Consider the following 25190-nt stretch of genomic DNA (forward strand, 5'->3'; position numbering starts at 1 on the left):
AACAGTACATACTTACATTCCGGTGTCTGTCCCCGGCGTTCTGCTTCTCTCCACTGTGTAAGCGCCATAGCCGGAAAGCACAGCGGTGACGTCAGACGTCACCGCTGTGCTCGCTTTCCGGCTGGCCGGCGCTCACACAGTGCAGAGAAGCTGAGACGCCGGGGACAGACACCGGAATGTAAGTATGCACTGTTTGTTTTTTTTACGTTTACGCTGGTAACCAGGGTAAACATCGGGTTACTAAGCGCGGCCCTGCGCTTAGTTACCCGATGTTTACCCTGGTTACAAGCGAACACATCGCTGGATCGCTGTCACACACAACGATCCAGCGATGTCAGCGGGTGATCAAGCGACGAAAGAAAGTTCCATACGATCTGCTACGACGTACGATTCTCAGCAGGATCCCTGATCGCTGCTGCGTGTCAGACACGGCGATATCGTAACGATATCGCTAGAACGTCACGAATCGTACCGTCGTAGCGATCAAAATGGTACTGTGTGACGGTACCCTAAGTGTTTGTATGTTCTCCCCTTGTTTGCGTGGCTTCCCTTCTACACACCAAAGACATAGTGATAGAGAAGCTAGATTGTGAATCCCTGATGAAGACAGCGATGATGTCTGTAGAGTGCTATGTAATATGATGGCACTATATAACTACTATCTAGATTGTGAGCCCCATCGGGGACAGCGATGATAATGTGTGCAAACTGTAAAGCGCTGTGGAATATGTTAGCGCTATATAAAAATAAAGATTATTATTATTATTATTATATGAATGAGTAAAATACATAAATATGGTTTCACAGTAAATTTAAATCTGGAACAGATTTATCAATACTATCTATAAGCCCCATACACATTAGATAGTTATCAATAGTTCAGTCGACAGCGATCTCTCCCAAATATCCCATACACCTGAACAGTAAACATTACTGTTTTCTCTATGACACTCATCTGGTAGAGGCTTAAAAGGGTTGGCTGCTAAATCTTAAAAGGAACCTGTCACCATGAAAATGCAGTCCTATCTGCAGGCATCATATCATTGAGCAGGGGGAGCGGAGAAGATTGATATTTAGTTTTGTGAGAAAACATTCAGAATAAACTGTGATTCCTTTGTTCTTTCTGGTATTTTGTGTCCAGTGGGCGGTCCTATCAGTGACTGACAGCTTTCTTTCTATAACTGTGCTTACAGAGGTAACTGTTAGTCACTGATAAGACCGCCCACTGGACCAGAGATCCCAGAAAGAGCAGAGGTGTAAATGATGAAAATGCAGGTTCTACTTAGTTGTTATTACCAGTCACAAATTATGTTCAGCTCTTCTTACAGTAGTTTTTTGGGACTTATATTAATATTCTATTGTTATGTGCTCTAGGGCAGAGGTGTCAAACTGCATTCCTCGAGTGCCGCCAACAGGTCATGTTTTCAGGATTTCCTTAGCATTCCACAAGGTGCTGGAATCATTCTGTGCAGGTGATTAAATTATCACCTGTGCAATACAAGGAAATCCTGAAAACATGACCTGTTGGCGGCCCTCGAGGAATGCAGTTTGACACCTCTGCTCTAGGGAGTGCTGCCTCACCTACGGAGTGGCCCAATTAATTGATTGGAAGGGTATCATTAGTTAGTTATCCACCAGTTTTATTGATCGTCTGCAGTAATGGCCCATTCAGATGAGCCAGTAATCTGAGGAATTCATAGCACCACTTGTTTCCGATTATCAGTACATCTAAGCAGGTCGACAATCACCCAATGAATGAGCGAAATACTTGTTCATGGGAGGAGATGATTTTTAGCCAATATAACAATAATTGTTATCGGCAGCACATCGTGTTGTGTATGAAGATGATGTGCTGCTGATGTCCTGATATTATATTGGCAAAGAACAATCAAAATCTTTAAGTCAAGAAGACCAAAGACATTCTTACCAAGAACTCATGTGGTCTTTATAATTGTAGTCATATTTTTTGTCACCTCGAAAAGCTTTATTGCAAAAACTAACCCACTGATCAGAGGTTTTAAGGGCAACCTGTCATTTACATTCATGCTGCCGGAGCCACAGGTGCCACATTGGAATAGTCCAGTATGATAAGGAATAGTGACATATCCCTATACCTCAGTTTGATGTGTATAGAGAATGCGGCTCAGGTGTTTTTACTTTTTCATCACATTATTAAACTTAATGGAGCTTATCCTATTGTCAGCTAAATACTTCATAGAGCATCAGAGTGTGATACAGCTTTCTTTTATTAGCAGTCTTAGCCACTTGGAATTATGCACATCGCTAGCTCAGGACTTTTACTTTTTACTTTGTGCTTGATTTTAAGGAACATCATCAATCTAACATTAGCAACTTATAAAATTACAGTTTTAAAGAGAACCTATCACATAAAAAATATAGTTTGACCTGCCGGCATCATAATATAAAGCAGGAGATGCTGAGCAGATTGATATATACACTCCCCAACACTGAAATTCCAACACCAAGAAAGAAAAGTCATGGAATTATGGAAATCACATAATTGATAGACGTGATGATGATTTCTAAACTGTGAAAAAATGGAAACTGTATTTTTAAAAACTTCTTGATTTATTCAGTATTGAGTATGACCACCACTCCCCAAAATCACTGAGATTATTAATGGTTGTTTGCTGAATTTTCTGCCACGCTAAATGCTCTTGGACAATTTATCAAGATCCGCAGCTTTCAGCTCCTTTTGCAATGGCAGACCAATAACACCCTAGATGTGCTTGATAGGAGGCAAGTCCGGAGATGCTGCAGACCATGGTAACAAATTTAGGAAATGCAGACTGCTTACTATGGCACAAGCAGCATGCTTGTTGTGTTGGAACACAGTTCCTGGAACACTTTGGAGAAATGGCTGTACCACTGTTTCCACAAGAAAATCAATGAAACACTAGGCTGCTAGTGTACCTGGAATAAAGACTAGCGTTGTCCGGCTACCACACATTAGACCACTCCACACCATAATTCCCAGGAGTAAGACCAGTGTGATGTTCCCTTATGAAGGCCTCTCCATAGAGTTGCCCACATGGAATGGTGTGTAGTGATCCATTATGTACTTCAAGTGAAATTAGACGTCATGTACCAAACCCAAATCAATATGGGGTGGATGTGCAGTACCTAGCCGCAGCCACTATCAGTAGACAGAGCAGCTCAGCAACCGAGCATTTCCTGCCACCACCAGCACTGAGAACAGCTGATCATTGGGGGATAACAGCTGTCACACCCCCACCGATCAGACATTGATGACCTATCCTAAAGATAACCCATCAATGTTAAACATCCTCTTTAAAGCTTTAATAATGGGGATATATATTTTTCTGATCATTTTGCCAGTATTTCCTTTGAAAATACTACACTCAGCCTTTCTTTACCATGCAATGGATGACAGCAAGGAATAATATTGTAGATACAAATGTATATGGGACAGATACTTTCAGGATAGTGCACCTACTTTATTTTCCAAATGTAAAACGTACTATCTTTATGTTAAATGTTGACTTTAATTGAAATTTTGCATAATATCAAAACTTTTTAGAAAAATTTCAGTAAACATTCCATGACTTTTTACATTACCAAGCTTCTGATGTGTTTCTAAATGTAGGTGTGGAAAGATAAACCGATATCTGAATTGTATTTTTGCAGGAGATGGTTTGGACAACAGTGTAGCCTCACCGAGCACAGGAGACGACGACGACCCAGACAAAGATAAAAAACGTCATAAAAAGCGTGGTATTTTTCCTAAAGTAGCCACAAACATCATGAGGGCATGGCTCTTCCAGCATCTAACGGTAAGTCCATCTGCTATGTACTTACTACAAGAAAAATTATTTCAGTAAAAGTTCTGCCAAGTTTTTTTTTTATTTAAATGATGTGCAGTAAATGATATGACATTGGCAGAATAGTCTTCATACTGCGACTGCCTTCTGGTTTCTTGTCATGTTAATTTCTTAATTGCCCCTTTAAGTGGATGCTCATAAATGGGCAAAATAAACCATTTCTTCGCCATTGACAAACAGAGAGGAGTGGAATGATCTGTAGAATTCATAAGGGTTACTTTTTAAATTTTGGAGTTGATCTTTTGGCTGCTGGGGGAAGGAGGATAAGGGGAAACACTCCCTTAAATGTCTCACATTGTTTATAAAGTGGGGTGAAAGTAGCCTAAATATAAGCATATAATGAATATCTGCCATCACTTGAGGGGTGAGGTGAAATCAAGGAACATAGAATACTTATCAAATAACACTTCTCATTATTTTGTTTAGCATTACTTTAAATCCCATAAGCACAGTGGACAGCATATTAAAGGGGTTGTCTAGAAGTTATGTATTGATGACATATGCCAAGAATAACCAGTAGACAATGTATGGAGGCATGCTTTTCTGCCTCTGTACATTGTGTATATCCGGGTCTCTACAGGAGTCGCAAACTGATGATCATTGGGATCGACTGGTGTCAGACCCCTACCAATCTGAAATTGATTATCTATCCTATAGATAGGTTAGTAATATATAAGTCCTGGACAACTCCTTTAAGAGGACAAATCCATTCTTCCTGACATGTATGACTTAGGGCTTGTGCACACAACCGTAATAATCGGGCGAGTGCTCTCCGTCATCTTTGATGGATAGCACTTGTCCCCATGTTATTTAATGAGGCAATGCACAGGTCCGATTTTTCCTGTGACCGATTCGGTCTAAAGAAAAAAATTGCTGCATGCCTGAGTTTGTCCTGATTATTGGATTGCGCTCGGCCATGCAAGTCAATGAGTCCACTGAAAAAATGTGCTGCGCTCGGATCTGACTTTCACGGACTGACTTAATAGAGAAGATAGAGGAATCTGTTCTCCATCTTCTCCTGATCTGAGAAAATCGGATCATGCTCTGATGAGCGTGATTTGCATAATCGGTCCGATTCTCTCAAACGAGAAAATAAGCTGGTGCGCACCAAGCTATAACCTTATCATGACATTGCGGTGACTTTGTAATCACAAGAGGCCCCTAGGATGATAGCATTCAAGTACCAGGAAGAAGGAAGTTTAAATTGACCCGATTTGCCTGGTACCGTCATGGGCACTGAACTCACTGCTGCTCTTTACTTATGTTATTTTTAAGTAATTGGTGGCAGAGTGTCTTTAAATGTTAACCCCTCCATAATAATATTAGCTGTTCTAGTACTCAGCCTATATATAGATATAGCCGATAATACATTATTATCATCTCTCTAATTATAAAATGTAATCTATAAACAAAGACAAGTAAAATACAGGAAATTTATTTTGTTATCTCCATGTGCACATAACAAATACTCAGAGGTTTAGTATTGACAAACCCAGGCCTGTTTATGTTGTAACGTAACCATTAAACACATAAAGATTCATGTCAAAATTTGCTAAAGATAATGTAACAGATCTTAAATAAACAACATAAAATAGAAGCTCTAAACTTATTTGCATTAGTATCAATATATACAGCAAATGTTTACTTAAGTTCACAGCGAGAGTTATTCTGCTCGTTTCCTACATCCAAAAGGAAATCAACAATGTGTAATAATTTTTTTCCTGTGCGCTCCCCGGAGACTCCTAAAGCACAGTGCATTGTCTGAATTGGTTCTGAGTGGTTCATTGAATGTACGGGTATTGCTGACTCAGACGTATTTCATGTACTCAATGAACCAATTAGTGTTTTAAGTCGTGAACCACACAAGTGTTTATTCTTAGATTGAGGTGGCATGAAGCCTATCGTTATTAACCTCTTTCTAGATTTTAATACCCTTTCACCCATCCTTCCAGTGAATTATTTATTGGAATATCTCTAGTGGTTGCAAAGTTAAGCTACTAAATCATAAAGATGTAACTGAAAAATGCTTGGCTTCTCTCTATCTCTTAGTATAGCTGAAAGGGATGTATGGTTTTCATATATTCAAATATTAGGGTTTTGATTGAGATTCCCCATTATTAGTTGCATTTGGAAGGGCAGTATTTAAGCGCGTGCTTTATTGTATTTATTTGAGTAGACAGCAGAGATGATCAATTCGATTTGCACTGCCCTAGTCTATTGTCTGGTCCTCCATTGCAGCCGGTCTTTACTTCTGAGGACAGACTATGCCGGTGCAGAAGTGAAATCAGACTGCCATGGATGACCAAACTGGAAGCTATACCAGGGCAGTGCGTAGGGAATTGCTCATCTTTAGGAAACATTTGTGGATTATCAATGCCAAAAACTATGCTGGAAATTGCCCTAATTTCTAAATATTTGACACTAAGAAAATTAGAAGAGCCTAGTGTGGACATTCTGGTTGAGGAATCAATGAAAAAAATAAGAAAATGATGTGGGAATGCACAAGAAAAGATATAAACTTGATTCATTGAGCATCACTAAACTGAAAATATTTTTATTTGTCCATTAGAGAAGCCTCCCGTGAAAATTTTTTCAACTAAATCTGCATGTAGTGTAGTGTCTGTGTGCTTATATTCACCTACCGCCATCTTCTCCGGTAGCCACAGCCGCCCCGCTCCTCTTCTGAGTGACGTCACTGCGCTTTAGACTCTTCAGATCACACTACACTTTGTGTGAGCTGGAAGTCTCTTTCACAACGTAAGCCTGTGGTGCCTCCTTCTGATGCTCTATAGACTAACATTGTAAAAGCCACTTCTGGAAGCAGAGCAGAACTGGATACTGGAGAAACTGGCGGGAGGTGAGTACATTAATACACTGACAGTACACCGCATACACATATATACACAGATTTAGAGAAAAAAGTTAAATAGGTCATCTACTACTTTAACATTGTTGGCCTATCCTTACGATAGGTGCTCAATATCTAATCACTGGTGGGGCTGCCGGGTGTAGCATCTATTCCCAGTGTCAGGAGAGAGGGAACTGCCCAGTTACAAAGCTGCACTGCACAGCTTTGACCACGGAATAATGGCCTCGGCCAGGTACTTCACATTACCCCTATTGATTTGAATAGGGGGCAGATGTGAAGTACTCAGCCGCGGCCACTATGCACTTGATAGTTCCGGCCAATGCTGACACCAAAAACAGCTGATCGGCAGGGGTACTGTGTGTCACACCCCCATCAATCAGATATTGATGGCCTATCCTATGGTATTAAAGTAGTGGACAACCTTTTTAATGGAAGAACTTCTTAAATATGGAAATGCAGGTGACTCTCTAATCTGTTTGCCATATTTGGTGGTTTTGCCATCTCTGTAATCATTTGAATTTAAGATTTATCTTTAAATTGTGATATTTTTTTCATTCGGTTAAGGTTTTAATTGTTTATTTTTAAAGACTCATTAACAACAAATATAAACTAGAAGAAAAACATCCTTATCTTACAAAATCCTGGATAAAATAATATTAATGAATTGCGACATATCAGACCCGTACAGTGAGTGCAAAAATGTTACTACTCCCAATGAAAAATCTACAGTTATAGGACAATGACCTTCAGGTTGCTCATTTCCTGCTAGTTAATGCCCTGAGAGGTTAAACTCAGGTCTTCTTAGAAGCACTAACTGCCATGAAATTCTCTCCCCATTTGTCACTATTACTTAGTCGATCAGAGGAGAGTTTCATATAACTATACATTATTCAGAGCACTTAATTGACACTACCTGATTTTCAACTTAGTATGATAAAACCATGAGAAATGTAAATCTGGTCACTTTCATGTCATGCCACATTATGTTTTATTATTTTGAGTATCATTTTTCCAAGTCCACAAGGCAACCCTTTGAAAATTTTCTGCAGATTATTATTTCAGGAGGAGTTGCCAGTACAGATGCATTCTGCTCCGTCTTTCCATAGTAACTGAGGCTTTCATGTAAACTTAAAACTGTTAGAGGGACTTAGGAGGTTCTGTGCAATATCCATAGATTTAGGTTGCTCAGGTTTTACTCCAGGCATTTTTCATTTGCTCTGTATTTATGTATTGACAACATGTTTATTCAGGTATATTAATTGATTATACCTAATACTTGAATAAACATAATAAATATTCACATTGTTACGTAACTGATAAAAAGAAATGAAAGTCAATGTAATTACCAAGGCAAGCAAGCAATTTGATTCATGCTGCCCTTGTCTACCATCCAGTCAGGTCCTCTGTGGCAGCCAATCTTCATTTCTGCACATTGATATCCATGGCCCAACATACTGGGCAACTATGGTGTTTATTAGGCCCCCATGTAACATGATTAAGAATTCGATTAATCCTGCCATTGTCCGTCATCCAGTCCGGTCCTCAATGCCAATCTTCACTTCTACACATTGTCTTCTTTGGCCCAACATCCTGAATAACTCTGGTGTTTGCAAGGCACCCCTGTAACATTTCCATTCCTAGTAAGCACTAGGGATGTCCAGGGGTGCTGGGTCGAGGATGTCGGCTACAGAAGTGTAGAGCAGTGGTACCAGACGACTGGAATGTATGCCAGACCAAGGAATCAAATTGCTCATGTGTCAAAATTAGATTCCCCATTCTCTGTGACTACAGAATTCTAAATCCTTACTGCGCATGCATCACACACAGTCAGAATTCTTCAGTGTTGCCAGCGAGAGCGGGCAGTCACGTGACCGTAAGTATGCGATATGCATGCATGCAGTCACATGCCGACTAGACTTGCTCAGCCTTGCTTAATACAATCGAGGTTGAGCACGTCTAGTTGGAATGTGGCTGGACATATGCAAATCTCATACTGATGGTCATGTAATGATCACTTTAACCTGCAACACCACGTAATCCTGACAGTGTGCTGTGGGCACTGTAGGAATTCAGATTCAGAAGCCTTTAGTCACCTGAAGTGACTGTAGACTTTTAGCAGAAGACCAGACAAACCCTTTAAGTTTGACATCCAGAATACACACAACCAAAACCAGGTATAATAACCACATCTACGTGAGGAACTACCCCTACATTACACAATTGACCTGACTTACTGAAGAACTTCAAGTACTGGAATCTTCAAATGTTCATCTTCTTGTTGTTAAAGAAGTCAAACAATTTGGATTCTTTCCCTTTATTTTCTTACAAAGGATCCACTTAAGTACTTTTAACAGTTATTTTAGCTTCAAGTTTGAGCCGCCTTCATGTTTTCTCTCTTTCCTTTCCTGTGAAAAAGCATTTTTCTCACCTTACTTAAAGCTGATAATAGTTTGGAATATTTCAGACAAACCTTTAAAACATACACAGTGACACGGCGTTCTTTGTCTGAGCGCTATGATTATGATCTACAATTGCCCGCCTCATTTGCAAGCGGTTTTTTTTCCCCCACTTCTTTCTTGTTTAATTTAACAAGAAATGAGTAGTAAATGAAAGCTGCTGTCTGAATTCCCACTGTGAGCCTGTTTTGCACTTGGCTCCCCTGTGAAAAGGCAATTTGTGAAATTATGTGATAGAGTAATTAGTTGAAACCAGGCCTCCTGATTGTTGCCTTGCTTGTGTGGTGAGGAAGGGTCTGTTATAAAAAAAAATAAATAATAAAAAAAAAATATGAAGAGATAAAATACGGGATTATTACCCTGGCAAGTTGGCTCTAAGCATCTTCGTTTATTTGTAAACAGAATATTTAGTGACCACATAGGAAGTTGCTATAATCACGAGCTCGTAAAGAAACCACAGCAGTGCCTTTGGATTTATATTGAGCGCTCATGTAAAATTTAAGCTGGGAAGCCAGCCTCCCTGTTAATGTAATTAGGGTTTAATTTACCACCCTTCGCACACGGATGTAATAGGGCCTTCATATTTATGCAGTCTTTAAGTACATTATGGAATACCTCTGTGCAGTACTTAGTGCACAGAAACAGGTGTGAGGCCTTTTATATTTCATTTTTACACAGTAAACACATTGTATTTCTTGGGAAATATTAACAGGAATCAGAAGAAAAACAATATCAGCGTACAAGGTGGTAATGGACAGTTACCCTTTATGTGCTCATGCATTTTGCCGATGGTTAAGTAAATTAAAGCAAATGCTAGGGAAATCAATAGGCTTGTAGAGTCTTGGTTGTGCCTCATAGACTCCAGGACAGAATGACAGATGTGGTGCATATGAACCATTTAAGTATTAATGTAAGAAAACTGCCTCGCTGTGCCGAGCAAGAAAGATCCTGCAATATTGGATCTCCAAAAAAAGAATGATCTCAGAGTTGGTTTGTGATTAAAGCTCAATTCATGGCAGAGAATGTTTTTTTTGTTTGTGGGATTGTTTTTAGAACTAATATTCAGGATATTGTAGTCAATAAATCAGGGATATCATTGAGGTATGAGGCACAATGCGCCTCATTATTCACCAATATTCACCATTGCCTATGAGAATTAATATCTGTATTTACATGGTCGTTGTTTTCTAATCCAAAATGGCTCTTTATAGCAAGATCACAAGGTTTGAGACTGGTTGTTATTCCCATAGGGTGAAAGTTTGACGGGTCTGCAACACAAACACAGCATGCAGTCCTAAAATGAAATTTGTCTACACTGGAGTGAAGCTTCTGTTTTGCTAGTGTTTGAACAGAAGGTGCTCCATGTGGTGCTGGTGTTGTTTTCATATTGTATAATTTTGCTTCTAAAAAAAATAAAAATTAGAGATTCAATAACAAAATAATTTTTATTTTAGAATATTTAGTATCTTAGCATACCAATTACAAGCTTGAAATTGTGAAATAGGCAGCATTTTAAAATTCTTCATGTTACAGATATTGTAAAATATACTAGTTGATGGAAACTTTCCTTCCTTCCTTTATTCCTTCTTCTTTCCTTCATAGCTCCCTTCCAACTTTCTTTCTTTCTTTCTTTCTTTCTTTCTTTCTTTCTTTCTTTCTTTCTTTCTTTCTTTCTTCACATATAAACAGATTTATTAACCCCTTAACCCCCGGAGCTTTTTTCGTTTTTGTTTTTCGCTCCCCTTCTTTCCAGAGCCATAACTTTTTTAATTTTCCGTCAATATGGTCATGTGAGGGCTTGTTTTTGCAGGACGAGTTGTACTTTTGAACAACATCATTGGTTTTACTATGTCGTGTACTAGAAAACGGTAAAAAAAATCCAAGTGCGTTGAAATTGCAAAAAAAGTGCAATCCCACACTGCTAAAACTGACCTGCCATTATGATTCTCCAGGTCATTACGAGTTCATAGACACCAAACCTGTCTAGGTTATTTTTTATCTAAGAACATTTTTTCCAAAGTTTGCTAAAATAAAAAAACAATTGCGCAATTTTCAGTTACCAGTAGCATCTCCATTTTTCGTGATCTCACGTTGGGTGAGGGCTTATTTTTTGCGCACCGAGCTGACACTTTTAATGATACCACTTTTGTGCAGATATTTAGATTTTTTTTCTCACTACACCATTTAGCGATCAGGTTAATCCTTTTTTTATTGATAGATCGGGCAATTCTGAACGCAGCGATACCAAATATGTGTAAGTTAGATTTTTTTATTGTTTTATATTGATTGGGGCAAAAGGGGGGTGGTTTGAACTTTTATGTTTTTTTATTTTTTTATATTTTTAAACACATTTTTTCTTACTTTTGGCATGCTTCAATAGCCTACATGAGAGGCTGGCAGCTGCCATAACTCGATCACCTCTGCTACATAGAGGTGATGCACAGATCACCTCTATGTAGCTGAATTACAGCATTGCTATGAGTGCCGTCCACAGGGTGGCGCTCATAGCAATCCGTCATCAACAACCATAAAGGTCTCAAGGAGACCTGTGGTTGTGATGGCAACGCACCGATGACCCCCGATCACATGATGGGGTCAGCGGTCCTCGTATTTCAGGCCCGATGGCCGGTAGCGCTTGTTAAATGCCGCTGTCAGCATTTGACAGCGGCATTTAACTAGTTAATAGGCACGAACGGATTGCGAATCCGCTGGCGCCTATTAAGGGCACATGTCAGCTGTTGAAAACATTGAGGTGGGCTCACCACCGGAGCCCACCTCAAAGCGGGGGATACTGCCAGCTGACGTACTATTCCGTCAGCTGGCAGAAAGGGGTTAAAACAAAAACCTTCATGAGAGTGCTTCTTCAAAGTGATATATACTGTATATATCTACATATATACTGTACATATCTATTTTTGTATATATATCCGTAGTGATGTCACTGAGAAGATGAGCAGAACGGAGCTGGATCCCGGAGAAGTGGCAGGAGGAGAGTATATAAACACACTGACAGTACACTACATACACTGTCAGTGTGTTAATATACTCACTTCCTGGCACTTTCTCCAGGATCCAGTGCCATTCTGCTCCTCTTCTCAGTGATGTCACCACTCTTCAGGCTCTCTGGATTGCGCTGTACTCTGTGTTACCTAAAAATAGCTTTTACAATGTAAACCCATGGAGCGTCAGAATGAGGCAACACAGACTACATTGTAAATTACTTATGGTTTATGCATAGAGTGAACTGTTAAGTCAAAAAAGGGGTGACATCAATATATTAATGCATACACACTACACTACATACACATATACACAAATGTATTAAAAAAATATTCATGGGAGGGCTTCTTCAACTTGTTAGTTACATACAACATCTGGTAATTACTCTCTAATGTCTATATTGGAGAATAGAAGCTTTTATATTTTGTTTCTCCATATTATCTAGATAGTTAAGGTGGTGACCATTACAGATTAGACACATTTAAGGTACCTTCACACTAAGCGACTTTACAACGATAACGACAGCGATCCGTGACGTTGCAGCGTCCTGGATAGCGATATCGTTGTGTTTGACACGCAGCAGCGATCTGGATCCTGCTGTGATATCGCTGGTCGTTGCTGAAAGTTCAGAACTTTATTTGGTCGTCAGATTGGCGTGTATCGTTGTGTTTGACAGCAAAAGCAACGATGCCAGCGATGTTTTACAATGGTAACCAGGGTAAATATCGGGTTACTAAGCGCAGGGCCGCGCTTAGTAACCCGATATTTATCCTGGTTACCATTGTAAAATGTAAAAAAACAAACAGTACATACTCACCTTCTGCTGTCTGTCACACGTCCCTCGCCGTCCGCTTCCTGCACTGACTGAGCGCCGGCCGTAAGTGAAAGTACAGCACAGCGGTGACGTCACCGCTCTGCTGTTAGGGCCGGCGCTCACACAGTGCAGGGAAGCGGACGCCGGGGACGCGAATGTAAGTATGTAGTGTTTGTTTTTTTACATTTAACACTGGTAACCAGGGTAAACATCGGGTTACTAAGCGCGGTCCTGCGCTTAGCAACCCGATGCTGTGTGACAGCTCCCCAGCGACCAAACAGCGACGCTGCAGCGATCGGCATCGTTGTCGATATCGCTGCAGCGTCGCTTAGTGTGAAGGTACCTTTAGGCTAAACCTGTTGATTTTGACAGTAACAGACAGTTATCTATCTCTTGGGGTCTGCTGTCTTCCCCAACCACAGTTTCAGAGAAAAGAAGGGTTGGACATATTACATTTTTACATGCCCCATCTTTTTGTTCGGAATGTGTTATTTTCAACTTTGATCTTTAGGAGTGCATCGGTCCACAGCCGCGCAGCTACCTGATTGTCGGTGGGGCGGGGGATTGCTCCTGAATGATTGACAATTCAGACCAGCAGCATGACAGAGCAGTGCTTGCAAGATCGATAGGTGTAGAGGTAGCCGTAACCTAGGCAATGGGCAGTAATCTATAATATTAATATTCTACATTCTTGAGAACAGGGGGAATTTTTAGTAGAGGATAAATTGGAAAGTTTCTTCTTTTTACAAGAACTTTGAAATGCTACCCATTTAAGACCTTTAGATTAACGCCTTAAATTATTTGAACTACTGTAAGAGGTGGTCAGCAGTGTGTGACTCCTCTCTCCCTGTCGAGAATACGTGCATACTCAGCTGCGCGAAGCGTGCTTGTGTGTAAGGGAGTACAAATTGGTTAAACACATAATCAGCTTTAGGTCTAAGCTACAAGTTAAAAAATAAATCTAATTTTGTAATAATTTCTATAATGGATATAGATCAATATGTCTTGTCCATTGATCATGGACTTATGACACATCGCAATGAACTGCAATTGGAAACGTTGAGATTTTTTGGTGATTTGATCATTTTGGAGGAGTTTTTTTGGGGAGTATTTGATAATTTGGTACTACATTCAAAGGGATAGTACCAATTTTGGAAGTCATCTTAAATCTGTATGATAGTGGATGACTTCCTTTTTGCTGGGGGTCTAACAACTGGGATCCCCCCGATCCCGAGAATAGATTGGTGATGGTTGATCATGCTCAATTACACTTTGTTCTTAATGGGAGTTAAATGCTGTACTCGGCAATCTCTGGTTTGCCGATAGAGAATTAATGTAGCAGCAGAGTACTTGATCTACCACCAATGCTCCTTTCATATGGGGGTTTTCAGGGACCCAGGTCTTGGGATTGGGAATGGCTACCTGCAGTCATATCCTTTGTGATTGGGATAGCTTCCAAACTTAGTTCAGCCCCTTTAGTAATCTCAGAAGCTGACATATCATTGGTGCAACCTGTGCAGCCACATAGGGGCTCAAGAGCTAAGGAGGCCCATTCCTTCTCCCAAAACAGGTGGACTTGTGCACTATGATTTGCTGTTGGGCCCATCTATCGCTCTTACACAGGTGCCCCTTTCTGTCTGTCCACTTCACTGAGTGTCCTTAGACCCTTGTGGTGTGCAATACATGAGCATAAACATGTGAAACAATAGAGTTTAGCCCTGTTTAGTTACCATGACATGAATGAGCAGTGTAGAAACCGTAGTCATGTCAGAGTAAATAGCTCTCCCATGGAGCTCCGTCAAATATTCTGCAATAACAATAAAATGCTTTTCATTATCTTTCTTTGTTGAAATAGTTGTTTTGATTTCTAACAATCGCTCTGTCATGTGAGCTACATTAAGATTATACTCAGGCCTGAAAATTAGTAGACCAATGGGCCAGTCACATGCTTTTATCATAATGCTGTGATATCTTTTTTTTTCATTCCTGCTGGAATTTCATTATTTTCTAAAGCTGTTCCCATGTGATCTTAGGGAGATTTAGTCACGAACATAGAGGAATAGTTCTGGCAACGACTGTAAAATGATACAGCAGGACTGATTATGATTTATCACTGCTGGATCGCCTAGTGCTCAGGGTGCTAGAGAATATACTGCTAAGGTCTGTCAGGACCGGGTAGTACTCTACTGACTTGAGTGATGACAGATCCTTGTCACTGCGCCATGTCTAACTTCATCACTATAGTGACAATATTCCATGAGGAAGGTTTTTAATAACATGTGGACAGCTTACCCAAGAGATGTCCCCTGTGCCAGCTTCCTTTCTGCTGCAGGGGGGCTACACTCAATAGTTTTTGATTTAGAATGGATCTGGTCATCTAATACAAGAAATGGTGTGCAATGTCTGAATTGTTGGGTCTATTGCCCACTGAAGTTGCCAAACCAGACAGCTGGGCTATTCAGTAACACAAATACCTCATTACTTTACTGGACATTTTGCAGCAAACTTCTTGGCATACTGACTCGAAATGGTGTAACCTCTCAATCATTTATTTGTCTTGTATGAGTCTATGCCGTTTTTGATGGCATTGCATCTCTTAACCACTTTGAAACAAAAGCATATTCGGGCAGGAATTATATTATCGATTTATTTAGGGATGTACAGCTCTGGCAAAAATTAAGAGACTACCACATCAAAACCCTGTCATGGGCAGCCCAATCTCCAGACCTGAACCCCATCGAAAACCTCTGGAATGTAATCAAGAGCATGATTTATAGTCACAAGCCATCAAACAAGAATAACTGCTTAAATTTTTGCACCAGGAGCAGTGTGAAAGACTGGTGGAAAGCATGCCAAGACGCATGAAAGCTGTAAGTAAAAATCGTGGTTATTCCACAAAATATTGATTTCTGAACTCTTCCTGAGTTAAAACATTAGCATTGTTGTTTCTAAATGATTATGAACTTGTTTTCTTTGCATTATTTGAGGTCTGAAAGCACTGTGTTTTTTTTTATTTTGACCATTTCTCCTTTTCAGAAACAAAATACAAAATTTATTGCTTAGAAATTTGGAGACATGTCAGAAATTTATAGACTAAATGAACAATTTACATTTTACTCAAAAATATGCTTATAAAGAGAAAAATCAGACAACTGAACATTTTGCAGTGGTCTCTTAATTTTTGCCAGCGATGTATATAAATATGGTATGATATTAAAGAAAAAATATATTTAGAATTCTGTGTTGTAGCCAACACTCTTCGGGCTCATTCAGAGGTCAGCATTTTCCATGTTCGAGAAAAACGGACCAATTATTTTGATCAGAGCTTGATCCGAGTGTAGTCCAAATGTTATGTTTTTTTCATAAGTGGAGAGTAAGAAAGAGAAGTTTCTTCCCCTTCTTCTTTGTGACCATCAGTGAAAATTGAACCAGACTCCAATGCCATATGAGTGCAATACGATTTTTTTATGGCTCCATAGACTTGCATCACCAATTGTGATCCAACCCTCTGATCATAATTATTATTATTATTATTATATTATTATACATTTTTATAATGCCATTCCATGGCGCTTTACATGTGAATGCGGGGCAAATGTAGACAAATACATTAAACATGAGCAAAAAACAAGGCACACAGGTACATAAGGAGGGAGGACCCTGCCCGCGGGGGCTTACAGTCTACAGGGGATGGGTGAGAATACACTAGGAGAGGGTAGAGCAGGTTGTTCGGCGGTTCAGTAGGTTGAGGATCACTGCAGGCTTGTCAGAAGAGGTGAGTCTTCAGGTTCTTTTTCAAGGTTTCTATGGTAGGCGAGAGTCTGATGTGTTGGGGTTGAGAGTTCCAGAGTATGGGGGAAGCACGGGTGAAGTCTTGGATGCGGTTGTGGGAAGAAGAGATGAGAGGGGAGTAGAGAAGGAGGTCTTGAGAGGATCGAAGGTTGCGTTTAGGTAAGTACTGGGAAACCGTGTCACAGATGTATGGAGTAGATAGGTTGTGGATGGCTTTGTATGTCAGTGTGAGGGTTTTGAACTGGAGTCTCTGGGCGATAGGAAGCCAGTGAAGGGCTAGGCATGGGGAGAGGATGGGGAATAGAGGGGAGACAGGTAGATTAGTCAGGCAGCAGTAGGAATGGTGCCAGAGTGCTAGAGGGGAGCCCCGAGAGTAGGAGGTTGCAGTAGTCAAGGCGGGAGATGATAAGGGCATGCACTAGTGTTTTTGTGGTGTCGCGATCAAGGAATGCGCGGATCCAGGAAATATTTTTGAGTTTGAGATGGCAGGAGGAGGCAAGGGCTTGTATATGTGGCTTGAAAGAGAGGGGAGAGTTGAGGATCACCCCGAGGCACCGGGCGTGTGGGACTGGGGAAAGTGAGCAGCCATTGACATTGATGGATATGTCTGGTGGAGGGAGAGAGTGAGATGAGGGAAAGATGATCAATTCTGTTTTGTCCATGTTCAGTTGTAGAAATCAAGCAGAAAAGAAGTCAGAAATAGCAGACAGACAATGCAGGACTTTGGTAAGTAAGGAGGTGAGGTCAGGTTCGGATAGGTAGATCTGCGTGTCATTGGCATAGATATGGTACTGCATACCATGGGATTCTATGAGCTGCCCAAGGCTGAAGGTGTAGATGGAGAAGAGTAGGGGTCCTAGAAGAGAGCCTTGGGGAACACGGACTGACAAGGGGCGAAGTGAGGAGGTGGTGTGCGGGAGGGAGACACTGAATGTTCGGTCTGTCAGACATGACGAGATCCAGGATAGGGCCAAGTCTGTGATGCCAAGAGATGAGATGATCTATAGCAGAAGTGAGTGGTCCACAGTGTCGAAGGCAGAAGACAAGTCCAGGAAAAGGAGGACAGAGTAGTGTCACTTGCTTCTGGCAAGTGTGATCTTGACAGGAGGGTGGAGAGCTGATCTGTCATGGTAGAGAAGCTGGTTTTGGAGGAGCAGAGTTGAGCAGCTAAGAGGGGCAGTGGGCACTGTGGGCCAAAGATTTCTCTGATCGTATCGATCTTCTGTTAAAAGAAAGAGGCAAAGTCATCAGCAGAAATGAGAGGGAAGAGGTGCTGGGGGACGGAGTAGAGAATTGAAAGTGTTGAAAAGCTGTTTAGGGTTGTGAGACAGGGAGGATCTGAGAGATGAGAAATAAATTTGTTTTGCGGCAGTGAGCGTGGACTTGAAGCTCGCGAGGGACTGCTTGTATGCAGTGAAGTGGTCGGCAGAGCGGGATCGCTTCCATCTCCACTCAGCGATCCTGGAAGCCCATCTCAGTTCTTTGGTCAGGCTCCAAGGTCAGGCTCCAAGGAAAACGTTGGACATGTACACAGCTCCATAGAGTATCATAGGTATGAGTGCTATCCGTGAAAACCAAGGCTAGCACTCGTATGAGAAAAATGGACATGTGGTTGAGCCCTTAGTGGCCTTATATATTTTTTAAACTCTTTTTATTGTGTAAAATATTCTGTAAAAAAAAAAAGATTTTCCAGGCTGAATATAAAGTTCTACAGGTATTCTGTGACTGCAGAATGTTGAATCCTGATAGCATGCACACTCTCTTAAAGGGGATTTCCCACAAGCAAAAGTTTATTTTAATAAATAGATCTTGGAAAAATAATAACTTCAACAATTGGATGTGTTTAAAAAAAAATGTTCCTGTGCTGAGATAATCTTATAATTGTGCCCCAGCTGTGTACTGTGTAATGGCTGTGTCTGACCATGCAGCCACATGGTCTAATCATAACACATCTCAGGGGAAGGGGAGAACGAAAAGTATTCAGATAGGACAGCACGGGATCTCAAATGATTCTTTCTTTTAAGTAAAGCATTGTTTAAAAACAGGCAGGGAAATATTTTACCTCACAAAAAGAATCACCTGTGATCTTGTGCTGTGCTAACTGTATACTCTTTTTTGCGTCCTCCCCTGCCCAGGAGATGTGGTATGATCAGATCATGTTCCTGTATGATCAGACACATCCATTACACAGTACACAGCAGGGGCACATTTATAAGATTATCTCAGCACAGAAACATTTTATTTAAACACATCCAATTGTGGAAATTATTATCATTCAAAGATCTATTGATTAAAATCAACTTTTGCTAGTGGGAAAACCCCTTTAATAAAAGGTATTACGCACACTGTCAGGATTGTCCTCTATTGTAAGCTTGAGTGGGGTTTGTTGTGAACTCTGTTCTCGAGCTCCCTCCTGTGGTCAGGAATGGTATTTCTGTGAGTTCTGTCCGTGGGCTCCCTCTGGTGGCTGAAAGTGGAGCTGCTGGTCTGGAGGTGGCTTCCTCAGCTCCATCGTTTAAGACTGGGCTGGTTCCTCTATTTAACTCTGCTCAGATCGATACCTGATGCCAGTTGTCAATGTATCTGTACTGGTTCAGATCTCACTTGGATCTCCTGATGACCTGTCTACTTCAGCAGAAGCTAAGTCCCTGTTAAGCTCATTTGTTGTTCATTTGTGTGCTGAATATATTTCTGAGTACCTGCTAAGTTTTGTCCAGCTGGCTATTATGATATTGTCTCGCTAGCTGGAAGCTCTGGGTTGCAGAGTGGCACCTACTGCGCCGTGAGTCGGCGCGGGGGGTTTCTTGCTCACTCTGCGTGGCTTTTTGTAGTTTTTTTTGTGCTGACCGCAAAGATCCCTTTATCTATCTTCTGTCTATTTAGTAAGTCGGGCCTCCTTTGCTTAAACCTGTCTCATTCCTGTGTTTGTGCCTTCCTCTTAACTCACAGTCAATATATGAGGGGGGCTGCTCTTTTCCTTTGGGGAATTTCTCTGAGGCAAGGTGAGGCTATATTTCTCTTTAGGTGTAGTTACCTCTCAGGCTGTGAAGAGTCGTCTAGGCAGAGTAAGGTACGATCCACGGCTAATTCTAGTGTGTGTGATAATAGATTAGGGCTGCGGTCAGCAGAGCTCCCACTTCCCAGAGCTCGCTCTATTTTGCAGTTTTGACTATCAGGTCATTCCCGTTGCTCCTAACCACCAGGTCCAGCCATAACAGTACAACTGGCCAAAAGTGTTAATGCATCTCAATAGAGGGATAAGAGAAGTTCTGAGACCATTTTTTTTTCTCTGCAGTGTGTTTAGTCTTTTTTTTCCCCTAAACCTCTGGGTGGTTCAGGACTCAGGTGTAGATATGGACATTCAAGGTCTGTCCTCTTGTGTGGATAATCTCACTGCAAGGGTACAAGGCATTCAGGATTATATAGTTCAGAATCGTATGTTAGAGCCTAGAATCCCAATTCCTGATTTGTTTTCTGGGGATAGATCAAAGTTTCTGAATTTCAAGAATAATTGTAAACTGTTTCTTGCCCTGAAACCTTGCTCCTCTGGTGACCCTTGTCAGCAAGTAAAAATCATTATTTCCTTGTTGCGTGGTGACCCTCAAGACTGGGCATTCTCCCTTGCGCCAGGAGATCCTGCATTGCTTAACGTAGATGCTTTTTTTCTGGCGCTTGGATTGCTCTATGACGAACCAAATTCTGTGGATCAGGCAGAGAAAATCTTGCTGGCTCTATGTCAGGGTCAGGATGATGCTGAAATGTATTGTCAGAAGTTTAGAAAGTGGTCTGTGCTTACTCAATGGAATGAGTGTGCTCTGGCAGCGATTTTCAGAAAGGGTCTTTCTGAGGGCCTTAAGGATGTTATGGTGGGATTCCCCACGCCTGCTGGTCTGAATGAATCAATGTCCTTGGCTATTCAGATCGATCGGCGTTTGCGGGAGCGGAAAGTTGTGCACCATATGGCGGTGTCCTCTGAGCAGAGGCCTGAGCCTATGCAATGTGATAGGACTTTGACCAGAACTGAACGGCAAGAGCACAGACGTCTGAATGGGCTGTGTTTTTACTGTGGTGACTCCACTCATGCTATCTCTGATTGTCCTAAGCACACTAAGCGGTCCGCTAGGTCTGTCACCATTGGTACTATACAGCCTAAATTTCTTTTGTCCGTTACTTTGATTTGCTCTTTGTCATCCTACTCTGTTATGGCGTTTGTGGATTCAGGCGCAGCCCTGAATTTGATGGACTTAGAGTATGCCAGGCGCTGTGGTTTTTTCTTGGAGCCCTTGCAGCATCCTATTCTATTAAGGGGAATTGATGCTACGCCTTTGGCCAAGAATAAGCCTCAGTACTGGACCCAGTTGACCATGTGCATGGCTCCTGCACATCGGGAAGATATTCGCTTTTTGGTGTTGCATAATTTGCATGATGTGGTTGTGTTGGGTTTGCCATGGCTACAGGTCCATAATCCAGTATTGGACTGGAAATCTATGTCTGTGTCCAGTTGGGGTTGTCAAGGGGCCCATGGTGATGTTCCAGCGTTGTCAATTTCTTCTTCCACTCCTTCTGAAGTGCCTGAGTTTTTGTCGGATTACCAGGATGTATTTGATGAGCCCAAGCCCAGTGCCCTGCCTCCTCATAGGGATTGTGATTGTGCTATTAATTTAATTCCTGGTAGTAAGTTTCCTAAAGGCCGACTTTTCAATTTATCTGTGCCAGAACACACCGCTATGCGGAGCTATATAAAGCAGTCCTTGGAGAAAGGGCATATTCGCCCGTCGTCATCACCGTTGGGAGCAGGGTTCTTTTTTGTGGCCAAGAAGGATGATATTTTGGTCTTTTCGGATGATTGGGAGTCTCATGTGAAGCAGGTCAGAATGGTGTTCCAAGTCCTTCGTGCTAATTTCTTGTTTGTGAAGGGGTCTAAGTGTCTCTTCGGAGTCCAGAAGGTTTCCTTTTTGGGCTTCATTTTTTCCCCTTCTACTATCGAGATGGATCCAGTTAAAGTCCAGGCCATTTATGATTGGACTCAGCCTACATCTGTAAAGAGCCTTCAGAAATTCCTGGGCTTTGTGAATTTTTACCGACGCTTTATCGCTAATTTTTCTAGTGTTGTCAAACCACTGACTGATTTGACCAAGAAAGGTGCGGATGTGGTGAATTGGTCCTCTGCGGCCGTTGAGGCGTTTCAGGAGCTGAAACGTAGTTTTTCTTCGGCTCCTGTGTTGTGTCAGCCAGATGTTTCGCTCCCTTTTCAGGTCGAGGTTGATGCTTCTGAGATTGGAGCAGGGGCTGTTTTGTCTCAGAGAAGTTCTGATGGCTCTGTGATGAAGCCATGTGCTTTCTTTTCTAGAAAGTTTTCGCCTGCTGAGCGTAATTATGATGTTGGCAATCGGGAGTTGTTGGCCATGAAGTGGGCATTCGAGGAGTGGCGACATTGGCTTGAGGGCGCCAAGCATCGCGTGGTGGTCTTGACGGATCACAAGAATTTGACTTATCTCGAGTCTGCCAAGCGGTTGAACCCTAGACAGGCTCGGTGGTCACTGTTTTTCTCCCGTTTCGATTTCGTGGTTTCATACCTTCCGGGTTCTAAGAATGTGAAGGCTGATGCCCTTTCAAGGAGTTTTGTGCCTGATTCTCCGGGAGTTTCTGAGCCGGCTGGTATTCTCAAAGAGGGGGTGATTTTGTCTGCCATCTCCCCTGATTTGCGGCGGGTTCTGCAGGAGTTTAAGGCGGATAGACCTGACCGCTGTCCTGCAGAGAGACTGTTTGTCCCTGATAGATGGACTAGTAGGGTTATCTCGGAGGTTCATTGTTCGGTGTTGGCTGGTCATCCTGGAATTTTTGGTACCAGAGATTTGGTGGCTAGGTCCTTTTGGTGGCCTTCCTTGTCCCGGGATGTGCGTGCTTTTGTGCAGTCCTGTGGGACTTGTGCTCGGGCGAAGCCCTGCTGTTCTCGTGCCAGTGGGTTACTTTTACCCTTGCCGGTCCCGAAGAGGCCCTGGACGCATGATTCCATGGATTTTATTTCAGATCTCCCTGTCTCTCAAAGGATGTCGGTCATCTGGGTGGTTTGTGATCGCTTCTCTAAGATGGTCCATTTGGTACCCTTGCCTAAGTTGCCTTCATCCTCTGATTTGGTTCCATTGTTTTTCCAGCATGTGGTTCGTTTGCATGGCATTCCGGAGAACATTGTGTCGGACAGAGGTTCCCAGTTTGTTTCTAGGTTTTGGCGGTCCTTTTGTGCTAAGATGGGCATTGATTTGTCTTTTTCTTCTGCTTTCCATCCTCAGACAAATGGCCAAACTGAGCGAACTAATCAGACTTTGGAGACCTATCTGAGATGCTTTGTTTCTGCTGATCAGGATGATTGGGTGACCTTCTTGCCATTGGCTGAGTTCGCCCTTAATAATCGGGCCAGTTCGGCTACTTTGGTTTCACCTTTTTATTGTAATTCTGGTTTCCATCCTCGTTTCTCTTCAGGGCAGGTTGAGCCTTCGGATTGTCCTGGTGTGGATTCTGTGGTGGACAGGTTGCAGCAAATTTGGACTCATGTAGTGGACAATTTGACATTGTCACAGGAGAAGGCTCAACGTTTCGCTAACCGCCGTCGCCGTGTTGGTCCTCGACTTTGTGTTGGGGATCTGGTTTGGCTGTCATCTTGTTATGTTCCTATGAAGGTTTCTTCTCCTAAGTTTAAGCCTCGTTTTATTGGGCCTTATAAGATTTCTGAAATCCTCAATCCTGTGTCATTTCGTTTGGACCTTCCAGCTTCTTTTGCCATCCATAATGTGTTCCATAGGTCGTTGTTGCAGAGATATGTGGCGCCTATGGTTCCTTCCGTTGACCCTCCTGCTCCGGTGTTGGTCGAGGGAGAATTGGAGTATGTGGTGGAGAAGATTTTAGATTCTTGTATCTCGAGACGGAAACTTCAGTATCTGGTCAAATGGAAGGGCTATGGTCAGGAAGATAATTCCTGGGTTCTTGCCTCCGATGTCCATGCTGCCGATTTGGTTCGTGCCTTTCATTTGGCTCGTCCTAATCGGCAGGGGGGTTCTGGTGAGGGTTCGGTGACCCCTCCTCAAGGGGGGGTACTGTTGTGAACTCTGTTCTCGAGCTCCCTCCTGTGGTCAGGAATGGTATTTCTGTGAGTTCTGTCCGTGGGTTCCCTCTGGTGGCTGAAAGTGGAGCTGCTGGTCTGGAGGTGGCTTCCTCAGCTGCATCATTTAAGACTGGGCTGGTTCCTCTATTTAACTCTGCTCAGATCGTTACCTGATGCCAGTTGTCAATGTATCTGTACTGGTTCAGATCTCACTTGGATCTCCTGATGACCTGTCTACTTCAGCAGAAGCTAAGTCCCTGTTAAGCTCATTTGTTGTTCATTTGTGTGCTGAATATATTTCTGAGTACCTGCTAAGTTTTGTCCAGCTGGCTATTATGATATTGTCTCGCTAGCTGGAAGCTCTGGGTTGCAGAGTGGCACCTACCGCGCCGTGAGTCGGCGCGGGGGGTTTCTTGCTCACTCTGCGTGGCTTTTTGTAGTTTTTTTGTGCTGACCGCAAAGATCCCTTTATCTATCTTCTGTCTATTTAGTAAGTCGGGCCTCCTTTGCTTAAACCTGTCTCATTCCTGTGTTTGTGCCTTCCTCTTAACTCACAGTCAATATATGAGGGGGGCTGCTCTTTTCCTTTGGGGAATTTCTCTGAGGCAAGGTGAGGCTATATTTCTCTTTAGGTGTAGTTACCTCTCAGGCTGTGAAGAGTCGTCTAGGCAGAGTCAGGTACGATCCACGGCTAATTCTAGTGTGTGTGATAATAGATTAGGGCTGCGGTCAGCAGAGCTCCCACTTCCCAGAGCTCGCTCTATTTTTCAGTTTTGACTATCAGGTCATTCCCGGTGCTCCAAACCACCAGGTCCAGCCATAACAGGGGTTGTCACGCAATCAAAAGTATTTGATTTGCATACTGAAGGACAGGTGTTAACTAGCAAGGTTTCCTGCTTCTCCCAATATTTTACTGAGACAGGCAGATGAAGCTAGTCACCAAGCCACTGGAAGTATGCAAAGCACATACTTTTGTTTACCTACTGACCCTATTAAAGCTGGCCAGTAGATTAGCTGTACACATTTATGTGCAGTCTGAAAGGAGTTGGAGAAAATTTTGGAGTCGTCAAATAGTTCCATGAGTAAAGAAATGTCAAACTTTTCTTCTCTAACAGAAATGTGTATTCAACAATAAAAGCAGTAATGTTGATATGATCTTAATGAAGATTGGAAAGTAACATTTGACAGCTGTTCTGTGCAAAGAGGTCCAACCCAAAAGAAGGTTTCTAGTAGCCTAAATATATAAGATTTGGTCAGAAGCATACCATATAAAAGACCCTAAAAAAGTCAATACATT

General features: G+C 42.0%; 1 protein-coding gene across 4 annotated transcripts in view; it reads left to right on the forward strand.

Moving 5' to 3' along the window:
* Positions 1–25190, forward strand: part of MEIS1 (Meis homeobox 1) — a 197586-nt gene that overhangs the window by 86383 nt on the left and 86013 nt on the right. For all 4 annotated transcript variants that reach the window (XM_077282533.1, XM_077282529.1, XM_077282530.1 and 1 more), the window contains exon 8: positions 3670–3815. In XM_077282533.1, coding sequence (XP_077138648.1) covers positions 3670–3815 — 146 coding nt within the window. The remainder of the gene's footprint in view (positions 1–3669; positions 3816–25190) is intronic.

Source organism: Ranitomeya variabilis, chromosome 2 (genome assembly GCF_051348905.1).
Source record: "Ranitomeya variabilis isolate aRanVar5 chromosome 2, aRanVar5.hap1, whole genome shotgun sequence".
NCBI lineage: Eukaryota > Metazoa > Chordata > Amphibia > Anura > Dendrobatidae > Ranitomeya > Ranitomeya variabilis.